The sequence below is a fragment of the Centropristis striata genome, chromosome 17 (genome assembly GCF_030273125.1).
Source record: "Centropristis striata isolate RG_2023a ecotype Rhode Island chromosome 17, C.striata_1.0, whole genome shotgun sequence".
In the NCBI taxonomy this organism is placed as follows: domain Eukaryota; kingdom Metazoa; phylum Chordata; class Actinopteri; order Perciformes; family Serranidae; genus Centropristis; species Centropristis striata.
The window spans coordinates 14,521,745-14,534,172 of record NC_081533.1 but is presented as its reverse complement, the minus strand read 5'-3'; the positions used below and the strand labels follow the sequence as shown (position 1 = coordinate 14,534,172).

The 12,428-nt window shown below is 42.5% G+C and overlaps 1 protein-coding gene across 8 annotated transcripts in view; it reads left to right on the top strand.

The window, feature by feature from the left end:
* Positions 1-12,428, top strand: part of pcdh7b (protocadherin 7b) — a 141,808-nt gene that overhangs the window by 9,865 nt on the left and 119,515 nt on the right. Inside the window, exon 2 of one of the 8 annotated variants that reach the window (XM_059354166.1) lies at positions 65-1,228. The exons of the other annotated variants lie outside the window; for them this stretch is intronic. Coding sequence (XP_059210149.1) covers positions 65-103 — 39 coding nt within the window. The 3' untranslated portion in view covers positions 104-1,228. Of the gene's footprint in view, positions 1-64; positions 1,229-12,428 lie in introns of those variants that run through there. 8 annotated transcript variants of the gene reach the window in all.

The window sequence follows — 12,428 nt, the reverse complement described above, 5'->3', positions numbered from 1 at the left end:
TTTTTGTTGTTGTTTTGCAGAAAAGGTCACTGACCATTTGTTCTCTTGATGTTGATTCAAACAGGTGGCAGAGGGGGATTTATTTTTTTCCCACATTCTCTGACGAGCAACGCTTCTGCCCACCTCTCCGTGTGTGTGCCTCCCTCACTCCGTCCATCCCTCACCGTGGAGGAAACATAGTGATGAATCAGATGAATCACTCCCTGTCACTGTTGCTCACACGGGTCCAGGGTGTCAAGGGAACTGCCAGCAGGGTCCGTGGCCCCCCGTCAGGGGGCGGCGATTTAAACCCCATCCTGCATCCAGCCATGTTGTGACACTCGGCCTTCGTGAAAATGAGAATAAGAGTCATGAAAGGCAGACACGCTGATCCATGATTTACCCCCAAGTGCCACCTTTTGCTCCGGTAGCCAACTGTAAAAGCTCCTTAGTGCAAAGTGAACGTGTATATAAAAGCAAAACACTACAGGCTAAAACAGCTTTTCATGAACTGGCCAATTTTGAGTTACTATCTATATTTCAGGGGTTTTCACCTAGGGGTTGTTTATATATCATTTATAGCCTGATTGATATAACTTTTTTTTTCAGAAAAACATGGCTTAATGGATGGCTGTTGACAAATTTCTTTTTTATTGAGAGCTGAAAAAGACATATCCAAAATTCCCTCTGTAAATACCTTTGACTCTAATATGCCAACAAAATAAAGAGAGAATTCTGAACCTGACTTCATCTGATTTTTAGATATCTGTTATGGAAATGTATGCACATTAACACATATTTAATAAGAGTATGCCTCATTTGCTTATTTAAACATTTCAGAAATCTAAGTTATGAACTGGGTGGTGGCTTTCACGGTGATATCTATTAATTAAAGGCATACTATGCAGGAATTGTCGCTTACTGTTTGTGAACATCTAACTTGGTCCCTTCTTCCCAGCTCAGTGAAAGCAAAACCCAGATTCACTCTCGGTTTGGAACAAGCTTTGTCCCTTTGGAGTCTTGACTTGCTATGTTTGCGTGTTTTTGGCAGTTGTATCTGATATTTTTCATGACTTTATGCCCAAAGGCTGACAGCTAAAAAAACATCCTGAAGACAGCAAAATTAAATGAAAAAGAGAAAACACAGCCAGATAGAGGCACTTCTATTGGGCCATAAGTGACTGTCGAGAGGGATTATTTTTGTACGAGTCTATACATTTTAAGACAAATCCTGCATATAGTACCTTTAGAAACTCACTCTACTGTCCTGTAGTCTCTCGTTCTGCTAAGCTGACAGGTGAAGACATGCCGAACAGAGAAAAGATGCAGGACTTCGTGAAAAGATGTGTCGACAGGGGAAAAGTTAAAAAGTTCAACAGCTTAATCGAAGCGTATTTAATAGGTACAACCTTCACCCTGGGTTCAGGTTCACATTGATTTTTTTTTCTCTTTCTGACAGACGTGCACCTGTTCTGCCTCTCTTTCCACATTCTTTTGACTTTGACCTTCCCTCTTAGAAATTGCTGAAATATTAAGATGCGCTGAGATCTCCTGACTGCGTAAGACACATTAAGAATTGTCCGGGTTAAATAATGCATCTGAAAGCTTGGCAATTTTTCTCATACAAAAGGATACAGCTTTTTTTTTTAACAGGCTGCAGTCATACATATCTGCTAAGCAGCAGCAGCAGAGTATAATGGATATGACTTCAGTTGGGAAGGAGAGGAATAGGACAGCTTGACTGCTTCTATTAGCCCTGTTTTGGTGTGGCTCCCACCATGTGGCCCCCAAATGAGATTATATGTGTATGAAACAGGAGGTAGAGCACTCACCAACCATCCATCAAAGCCTGGGGGGACCTGTGTGAAAGTTTGTGCATGTGTACTCAGCGGGTACACTCACTGTGCATGTGTAAGGGTGTGATAAAGCGTGTGGGTGTACAGTATGAATGTGTGTGTGTGTGTGTGTGTGTGTGTGTGTTTGTGTATCCTGTGAGGGCTGGAGAGGAGAGCAAACGGGGCCTCCACAGTTCAGCCTCTCCATCATTCTGCACGCCAGGCACACGCTCGGCGACATGCCTGAGAGGGTTTCAATATCCTGTGTGTGTGTGTGTGTGTGTGTGCTGCTGTGTTTACCCAAGGAATGCAGTTCATTATATTTGTATGTGTGTGTCTGGTTATTACATATACTCTCTACACACATGCGTACAGAGGCAGATGGAGCCTGAAGGCTGGAGCAATACTTTATCTAAGAACCCCACGACAAGCTCGAGTAGTCTTGGGTGGATGATGTGACTCGTGGTAACAACGAGTGCCCTCGAGCAAGGCACCGGGAGCTCCTGTGCCCCGATGGAGCTACTTATTGGACAGTGCTGGGACTAATAATGTGTATTTCAGCCACCTGTATTAAACTCTATGTGCGAAAAAAGCTGAAATATTCATTAGAGGGAGAAGCTCCTGTATCGATGAGGCTTTAGCGGGCAGAGAGCAGGCTATTAGCCGGGCCCGATAACTCTTGTCAGAGGCTGGAGGAGTCTGCCTGCCTGCTGAAGAATGAAGGTCACGGGGCAGCTGGAGTTACGAGCGGCCTCGCCAGGTAGCTGCTATCAAATCAAATGAAATATGAAGTCCAGACAGTTTGTTTTTCTTTTTTTGCTAAAATGCTAATTTTTCAATTTGCCTTCTTGTTGGTGTGTACTTTCTTGCGCTCGCTCTTTAAGCATGTAGCATTTTCGCATTTAAAATGTGAATAAGGTGACAGCCTTGGCTTAGTTTGTCATCACCGTGGCGCAGATGATGGCAGGTGGTGGACTACCCACATGGGATTGATTTATTGAATTTTCATAAAACATTTTTTGTGTTTTTGTGCCTCTTACATCTGCTTTTTGATTAATATTTTAATGTCATACAGAAAGGGAGGACAGAGAACCCTGAACAGACTGAATACAAGTGGTGCTGCCAGTAAACTGAGACACATCCACCTTTCGGTCTATGCTTGGGTGACTTTATCTGATTACTCAATCAATGAGTTGATGGACAGAAAACAGATAGTTTCAGTCAACTGAATATTTTTTGGCTCTGGGTTCATATTTTGCTTCTTTTCACTAGAATTATGGCATTTATTGTCATTCCACTTCTCAGGTCCTGGTGAAAGTATTAGCTACAATAACTGAAAGAAAAAACATTCACAATGAAACATAATTAAAATATCACAGTAATTAAATGTCACATGGAAAACCAAAAACGTGTGTATGTATAGCTATGTTAGTACATAAACACATTGGATACCACATCGCATACATAACTACGTAATGTTACTAAACCCAACCAAGTACAGCACATGACTTTCACCCAGGGTATTTTTGTTTGTGTCCCGTGTGAAACCAAAAGTCAACGTTTTTACCATGTCATGTATATAATTTTGTCACATGACTATTATAAACTGAACCATGATCTTTTCCTAAACCTAACAAAGTAGACGTTTAGTTATTTTAACTAACATACATAACAGCATTTGACCAAATCACATTACATCACTCCATAATCATAATCATTTGCGAAACCAAACATAGTTTCCTAAACCTAATCAAGTACAACACATGGGGAGACAGATGTTCCTAGGAGGTCTGAAGCCAAATGTCAATACTAAGTCACTTTAACTTACATATGTAACTAAATCAGTATGTTACAAAGTCACATTACTACGTCACATAATGTAACTTTTCTAACCATGACTTTTTGGGGAAACAAAACAAGGTACAACAAACAACTTTCGGCTGGGAGAAGGCTGTTCGTATCCAGAGTGAAACCAAAAGTCAGTGATTTTTTATATTTTTAACCAACACCATTATGTTGGTATGCCACAAAGTCACATAACTATGCCACATAATGTCATGTACTCATTCTAACCCAAACCATGATCTTTTCAGAAACCTGAGAAAGTAGGTTTGGTCCCTAACCCTAACCAAGTACCATTTCAGAACATTCACCATACGTTTTAAAGCTGACATTGTGCGACGTGTTGCCCTATTGATATCAGAGTTAGATGTATTACAAACAAATGATCATACGAAATAGAAACTTTTGGTCTATTGCAGAGCTCTGTATATCTCAGCAAGGATAAACTGTATAGTCAGACACAGTTGCACAGCTGCTGTATATTCCCATAGGCCTGCCCTATTGGAAACTGCAAAATAAAGTGGAGATGACTGTAATGCTGGCTTTAGTCAGACAAATTCTACTGTGGATTGAGGAGCTCCAGACATTTAATATGGTTTGAGGTATTGATTTGCGGCACCTTGCCCTATAGCCTGTTTATTATCTAGCTTTGGTTTCACCTTTTACTCCTTTTTTTCGCAGAATCTCAGGAGATGGAGTCCTCCTCCTCCTTCTTATTTCTCCCTCTCTCCTCCACAGCAACAGTGTTCTTAGTAACAACTACAAATAGTCAATCAAACTGACCACTGGGCAAAGAACGGCCATTTTGGTGCGTGAGAGTGGGTGAACTCAGGTGCTTGGCGTTTTGTGAGCTGTGGCTTTTGCTCAGTTTGCCGCAATTATGAGGGAGAGAAAGAAGGGGGGATGTAATCAAGACTGAAAGACTGGTCTTTGACATGGTTCATTTACTCTGAGTTGGTCCAATGCAGCACTCAGGACACAACAGCCAATTGTAAATTACTGAGTGGATTCAGTGGCGAGAAGTGCCTTGAGGGGGAGCTAGTCCACTGAGGCAGGGGAAAAAGGGAATGTCCTTACATCTGTTGCCATTCTTTTTTTATTTTTATTCCAGGTTGATGAGGTTTGGGATTGGGGAGAAAGGCAAGGACATCAATCAAATTGACATGTCCGGGGGTGGTAAAATGATTAGAATAATAGTAAACAAAGCCGCTTAAACACAAGCAGGTTTTTCCTATTTTACCTCAACTTTATTTCAAAGCCAGCCTTTGCTTAATAAGCTTCACTTAACGTCAGCTTCATCACATTTAATCCGTCCATGATGATATATTAATAACAGACTTCAGCGGAAGGAGGCACACTGCTGGGAACATAAGTGCATAAAGGAAGCCTATCACACAGTGAAGAGCTCTTATGAACTGGTGACGTGAGGGGAGCTCACAGCGACTTTGACAAGCAGCTAAGTGCCGACATGGGTGACATTTACGAGTGTGTCGTGGAGATCCCCAGCCGGACTTAGCGGGGAGACTGCTACTTTCTGTTTAATCACCATCAGAATTCTGCGGGCGCTGCGGCAAATGTTTGAGCAGCGCAGATTACTTTCCCCCGTGAAGCCCAATTGCGGGACGATCGTTTGATGTCGACGCAAATGTGCTTAACATGCAAACCGCTCTCGCCTCCCTTCCCCTCCCTTCCCTGCACATTTGAAAGATTTACGTCAGGGTGTGTGCATGTGTGTGTCTGCTCTTTTGAATCTCTTTGAATAAGCTTTTCTTTGCCGAGGCAGCCTCTTCTCTCAGTGAATTGGGGACATGACATGACAATTGGAGACCTTGTAATTTACGTTTAAAATGCCAGCGTTATCTGTGCCAGCATGATTTTGTTTGAACAAGGAGGCACACTGGCGGAGGGTCCTCCATCGCTGTTTAAACCGTATGCCTGTGTTTGCTCAGGAATCCTTGGTGGGCTATCCATTGTTACTATGGCAATATACCTCCGCTGTGCTCACCACCCCCCCACCCATTCCCAACTTCTCCCATGGCCATATGCCTGGATTTTTTTTTCTTTTAAAGGTTTTAACTGCTCTCTCATCTTGCTTGTACTCGGTAATTCAGATGCATCATTGCCAAAAGCGGAGCTCAGGGGCGACGTCCTTGTGAAAAAAAAGTCAAGGTATTTTAACAGCATTGGCCCGGAGTTGGATGAGGCGTGGGAACGTCATGTTCCACTCAACTCTTTTGATAAAGCCACCTGGGCAAGCAGGGAGCATTTCAAAGATGAAGGTCCCTAAACACTAAATTGGCTGCAGTTGCTTCACTACAATGGGCTCATCTCTCTCCCCGTGTCACAGCTCCTTAGGGACCCGTAATTTACTGCCCTGCCCGCTTTGACTGCTTGATTCATGAGATCAAATTAGACAGTGAGGGGAACAGTGGCTGCACAATACTTTGCTCTTTAACTCGAGCAAAGTATTCAAGCAGCACCTCAAGTCTGGTTGCTGTTAAAAGGAATTCTTCACCCTTAAAATCTACATTTGTATATCAATTCGCCACCTTGTGTTACATTGAATTCTTGAGTAAATCCTTGGTGAATTGGGGAAAAAGGGGGGCGCAAAATGATCCAAGTCTCTGACACCTGCTTTTCGCAAAAATCGAACGCTTGCACAGGTGCGCTTTTTGTTTGTAAATAATGTTTCAATGTAGTTTTACTGTTGTTAAACACTGCCCCATTTCACCTTTTTTTTCAATTCGTCAAAGATTTACCCCAGTTTAACAGTTCACCATGGGGGCAGATTAAAAAGTTTCTTTGAGCATTCAGGGACCTTGGAAGAAAACTTTGGTTCTCTTAAGTAAATCCTTGGTGAATTGGGAAAAAGGGGGGATCCACGTCTCTAACACCTGCTTTTTGCTAAAATCAAACTATTCAAAATTTTGCCCGCTGCCACCTCATGCTTGCACCGGTGCGCTTCTTGTTTGTAAACTAATGTTTTGATATATAGTATTACTGTTATTAAACGCTGCCCTCATTTGACTTTTTTTCCCCAATTCATCAAAGATTTACCTCATTTTTGCAGTTCACCGTGGGGGGATATGAAAAAGTTTCTTTGAGCTTTCAAGCAACTCGGGGTGAATAATTTATAAACACACGTTAATTTTAAGGGTGAAGTATTCCCTTAACAATCTCATAAATCTATTCCAGAGAAATGTGCTAAACATTGTTAATTTCAATTACAATACACCCACTATTTTTTTCCTTTTTTTTCTTTGGAGCCAGGAGACAAGAATGAGCATGATGGTGCTAAACAAAAGCATTTAAAAAAGATCTGAGTCACACAGCCAATCCTTTTGAGAAAAGACCGGCCTCGCAAGGTCAACTTTATTATTGATGTGATGCGCCACGTAGGAAATTTAATGTTTTTTCAGACATTCCAGAGTATCAAATAGCCATGAATCTTAAAGACAGATGAAACAAGTCCTCTATATTTCATCCCATATCTGAGGAGCATGACGGCTGAATAGCAATGAATTCATTCAGACAGATTAAAGGAACTGGTGTCAAGGATCAAAAAGGGGGAATGTTAAATAAATGCTGTACGTATTATATGCATAAGGAATAAACCAAATGGCCAGTATGTGTGGAATTGGAAGGTGTTTTATTATATTCAAAAGGTATGCAGCAAACAGCTTAAAACCAGACAATAGAATGACAGGAATGAGCTCTGAGAAATGTGTTTGTGTGTGAATCTTCTTAGAGTGCGTCTCGCAATAATGACTCTTGGCACGCACACGTCCTAATGAATTGGAACTTCGTCTATGTGAGGACATGAATGTATGTGATTGGAAGTCACCGCAGAATTTCCCTTGGGGGTCCCTCCGGTGTATTAACACGTCTGCTCTGTGTATTTACGCAGGCTTAACAATAAACACTCACCTTTTTTAACCCTTTCAACTACAACTCACGCCCTCAACCCGTCTGAACAGGTTGGAGTTCAACTGTCACGCTCAAAGACATATATTCTCACACAAATGTTGATCAAATATTAATCTTGCGGGAATGAACTTCAGAAGGTATTGCCAGGTCTCAACACAAGCTTTAAATACAGTATTCCCTCATCTTAAAAGCAGGTCTTTAGGAAAACACATGGGTGAATTATGACATTGTAGCTCCTGGGCACAGACATGCTAAAAGCCAAACCAGCTCTCCTTCATAGTGGTAAAATACAGAAGAAATAAAGAATTTATAGTAGTTTAACACATTTTTGTAGTTGTTTTGTGCCTCTTTAAGTCAATTTGGGTCTTTTTGTAGTTGTTTTGAGTCACTTTGTAGTTGGTTTGAGATTATTTGTAGTCATGTTGTGTCTCTTTGTAGTTGTTTTGATTCTCTTTTTCGTCGTTTTGAGTCACTTTGTAGTTGTTTTGTGTCTGTTCATGGTCATTATGTGTCTATTTGTGGTTGTTTTGAGTCTCTATAAATTGCTTTGTGTGTGTAATTCCTTTGTCTCTTTGTAGTCAATTTTTGTTTATCTCAATTTTAATTGCATTAAAATTTAATTCCATTTTGTAGTCATTTTGTGTCCCTTGGTAGTTGTTTTATGGTCATTTTCGTGTCTCTTTGTAGTCATTTTGTATCTCTTTGTAGTTTTTTTGAGTCACTTTGTAGTTGGATTGTGATTCTTTGTAGTCATTTTGTGTCTATTTGTAGTTGTTTTGAGTCCCTTTATAATTTCTTTGTGTGTATTTGTAGTTGCTTTGTCTCTTTGTAGTCAATTTGGGTCTCTCTGTAATTTTTTCTGCCCATTTTGTAGTCATTGTGTGCGCCTTTTTAATCTTTTTGTATCTCTTTTTAGTTTTTTTAATGGTCATTTTGTGTTTCTTAGAGGTCGGTGCTGTCTACTGTTTCAGAGACATTTTGTAGATGAAGTTCTGGTGGACCCCTGACACATGTGCCTGGTAGGCATGTTCAATAATCCATCCTCGGGAACACTGTGGCTCCTGTTTGATTACTAGCCTCAGTGTCTCTGTAGACTTTCTGTCAAAGCTCATAATGAACACTGTGGGCAGTGAACGGTGTGCACCTCTGTGTGTGTGATAAAGCGAGGGAGAACAAAGGTGTCATGTGTGTCTTTGCATGTGAGAGACATGTTCCTCAGGCGTCAACCGCACTAACACTCGCTACTGACTAAATTTTACCTGCCCGCCTGCGGTGGCCTGGTCTGTTTTCACGGCTTAGCGTGTAGCTCACTGTGGGCGAGACGGTGTCTGAGGCTCAGCTGTTTTTATTAACAGCCGGGAGGTGTAAAAAAGGTTGGGACTGAAGAAGACAGAGGTAAAAAATGATGTGGATTACCAAGCAACCACTTCAAACTGCCACTGTTGAACTGACAAGGCAATGTGTACAATCCCCACATCCTCTGGCTGCTCAAGCCATCGCTGCTTATTTACACAAGTCATATTTCCAGGCGCTCATGTGATTTTTCAACACCAACTGAAATATGCTACATATATATTGTGTGCTGTCAGAATGCGGGTGCGAGAGTATAAAAAAAAAATTGTCCCTCCCACAGTAATGTTACAGTGTGATCTGAAAGTGATGCATTGTGGGGGGGAGGTAGGGGTGTGGGTGGGGGGGGGGAGCCGGACGACACTGCCTCACGTGTTTACCTCGCATCGGCACAATGACAACAACAATAGCGACAGCACTAGGAGGAGGCCCCTTTGTGCAGCACAAGCTGATACACCGAAAGGGAGTGACAGGTTTGAAAAATTGGCAAACAGTGTTTGCTGGAAGGCTTCCTTGGGGCTTGGGTACCTTTGGAATCATGTGCGAATGCAGAGGAGTGTGAATGAAAAATAGCTGTGTGATCCTGCCATGTTGCTTCTGTCAAGAATGCGTGATTTTTTTCCCTCTCCTCTCTCCCTCCCTCCCACTGCTTGCTGTCATCCTCATCATCTGCCCCTCAAAGCTTGCTTTTTCTCTCTCTGCTTCTCATCATCTCTGTTTTAACACTCCATTCTCTCACCAACATACCCTCCTCCATCTCTCCTCTGTGTTTTCTCTCTCTCTCTCTCTTTCTCATTCTCACACTGCTTTCCTCCCCCTCTTCTGTTCCTTCCAGCTTAGCGGACGTGGTTATTTGAGGCTTAGAATCCATAAAACCCGCCTTAGGTGTGTTTGCTTTTGTTACTTTCCCAAAATGGTGCACTGACTGCCACATTGTTAGCTGTTGATCCTTGTTCAGCCACTGCCCGTCAGAGGAGAGTTTCATGTGGTTTAGTGGCGACTTAAGCCTAGGTGGAGCCCTGCGATTCCATCAGCAGGTTTTAAGTGGTGTAGCTGCCACTTAGCAGGGAAGTCAGGAAGACATTCTCAGGATACCTGTCCCTGCTTTCCTTTTCCCCCTGGAGGAAAAGTGTTCGGGGCACACCCTCCGGGGCTTTGCACAGAAGCTGTTTACTGCTCAGATACAGATTAACGGCACCACGTGCAGCTCTGAGAAGTACAATTGCTACACTTTCTGATGCTGTCCTCTAAACAACAAGTGTTGGAATTTCTTGTTTTGCTTTTGTCTTCTGCCCATTCTGTTTTCATGGGTGCAGCTCTGCATTGCATTCAACATAAGCTGCTTAAGAACACAAAAAGGCAGGAGCTTATGTAAGTACCCAGTGCCCTTAGTTGCCAAGGTTCTGTGTTTTTGAGGTCCTATGTTCTTTGGTGCCTATGTTCCCCAGGTCCTACACTACCAGGGTCCCAAGTTCCTAAGGCCCTGTGGTCTTTGGGGCCTTTGTCCCCAGGGTCAAATGTTCCTGGGGTCCTATGTCCCCAATGTCCTATGTTAGTAGGGTCTTATGTTCTGCTGGGCCTATGTTCCCAAAGTCCTATGTTCCCGGGTCCTATATTTCCAAGGTCGTATGTTCCCGGGTCCTACATTTCCAAGGTCCTATGTCCCCAAGGTCCTATGTTCCCATGGTCCTATATTTCCAAGGGCCAATGTCCCTGGGTTCCTAAATTCCCGGGGTCCTATATTTCCAAGGTCCAATGTTCCTGGGGTCCTAAATTCCCAGGGTCCTATGTCCCCAAGGTCCTATGTTCCCATGGTCCTATATTTCCAAGGTCCAATGCTCCTGGGGTCCTAAATTCCCAGGGTCCTATATTCCCAAGGTCCTATGTTCCCATGGTCCTATATTTCCAAGGTCCAATGTTCCTGGGGTCCTAAATTCTCAGGGTCCTATATTCCCAAGGTCCTATGTTCCCATGGTCCTATATTTCCAAGGTCCAATGTTCCTGTGGTTCTAAATTCCCGGGGTCCTATATTCCCAAGGTCCTATGTTCCCATGGTCCTATATTTCCATGGTCCAATGTTACTGGGGTCCTAAATTCCTGAGGTCCTATATTCCCAAGGTCCTATGTTCCCATGGTCCTACATTTCCAAGGTCCAATGTTCCTGGGGTCCTAAATTCCCAGGGTCCTATATTCCCATGGTCCTATATTCATGGTGTCATATGTTCTTGGACTCCTTTGTTCCCAGGGACCTATTCCTAAGTTCCTGGGGTCCCAAATCCCAGGGGTCATATGTTCTTTGGGTCCGATGTTCCCATGGCCCATGTTGCCAAGGCCCTAAATTCCAGAGGTCCTTTGTCCACAGTTTAATATTCTCTTAACACACCTCAACCCTTCTGTTGTGTTCAGATCAAATTTGACCCGTTTCAAGTTAAAATACTGTATAAATATTATCTTAGTTAACCCTAATTTCTTTCCTCATCTTGGGAAGGAGTGTAGAAATGGCAATAGCTGGTTTGTTGACACTTTCTTACCCTTATCTGACCTTTGACCTCTGTCCTTATCTTGACCTGTTAGAAGACAGTAGTTGAATCCCTCTGGTCACAGGACCCGATGATCCCAACAAGACCATGCTTGCAACTGTGTGCTTACAGGGAGTTGTCTGAAACAATTAGTTATTTTTGTCTGTCTGGAACAGCATGATTTTCTTCTCTCTTTTTTTTTTTATTGCGACGCAAACCAAAAACAGTCACAGTGTGATCCCTCCTGCACAACATCTGTCCCAGATTGCTCTACCATTCCTAATTAAACCCTGTTTACCTCAACATTCTTAAAGCAGTCTACTGACTAATTATAAGGCCTAAGCTCCTCAAAGCCCTGGTTAAATCTTGCACACTGATGAGAGTGTTGGTGTGGTAGCTGGTGAGCGAGCGTTAGAAAATTAGACAGGAAAACCTGAAAAAAAGAGTGTTTCCCCTCGAGCATCCCCCCCTCTATGTGTCCATGTCTGGCCTTGACGATGCCGAGTCTCCACCAGAACGTATTGGTCTTTCACACTGAAAAAAAAAACTTTAATTAATGCCCGGGAAGACTCTGAACAGTGCTTAAACATTGTTTTCGTATATTCAACGGAAGGCGGTATAAAGGGAGAGAGAAAAAAAAGGGAATCTAGAACTTGCGGCAATTTCCAATCATACATTTTTAATGTTTATTCCACTGTTTCTTAATTAAATCCATGCATCTGAATATAGTAAAAAGCCTCAGTTTCAGCAGTGGGTTTGGAGGGCTGGGGAGTAGACAAATTTATAATGCATAATTTCCCAGGGAATATCCATGAGGGATTTTAATAGATATTTTCTGAAAGAGGTTCTCATGACTTTGTAGTGGAGTTATATATTTGCCCTCTGGGTTTTGCTATGAACGGGCATAAGGCCCAGCGGGTCCTGAGTGCACACAATATTCCCATTCCGTTATCGTGGGAAATATATTGGATGGTTA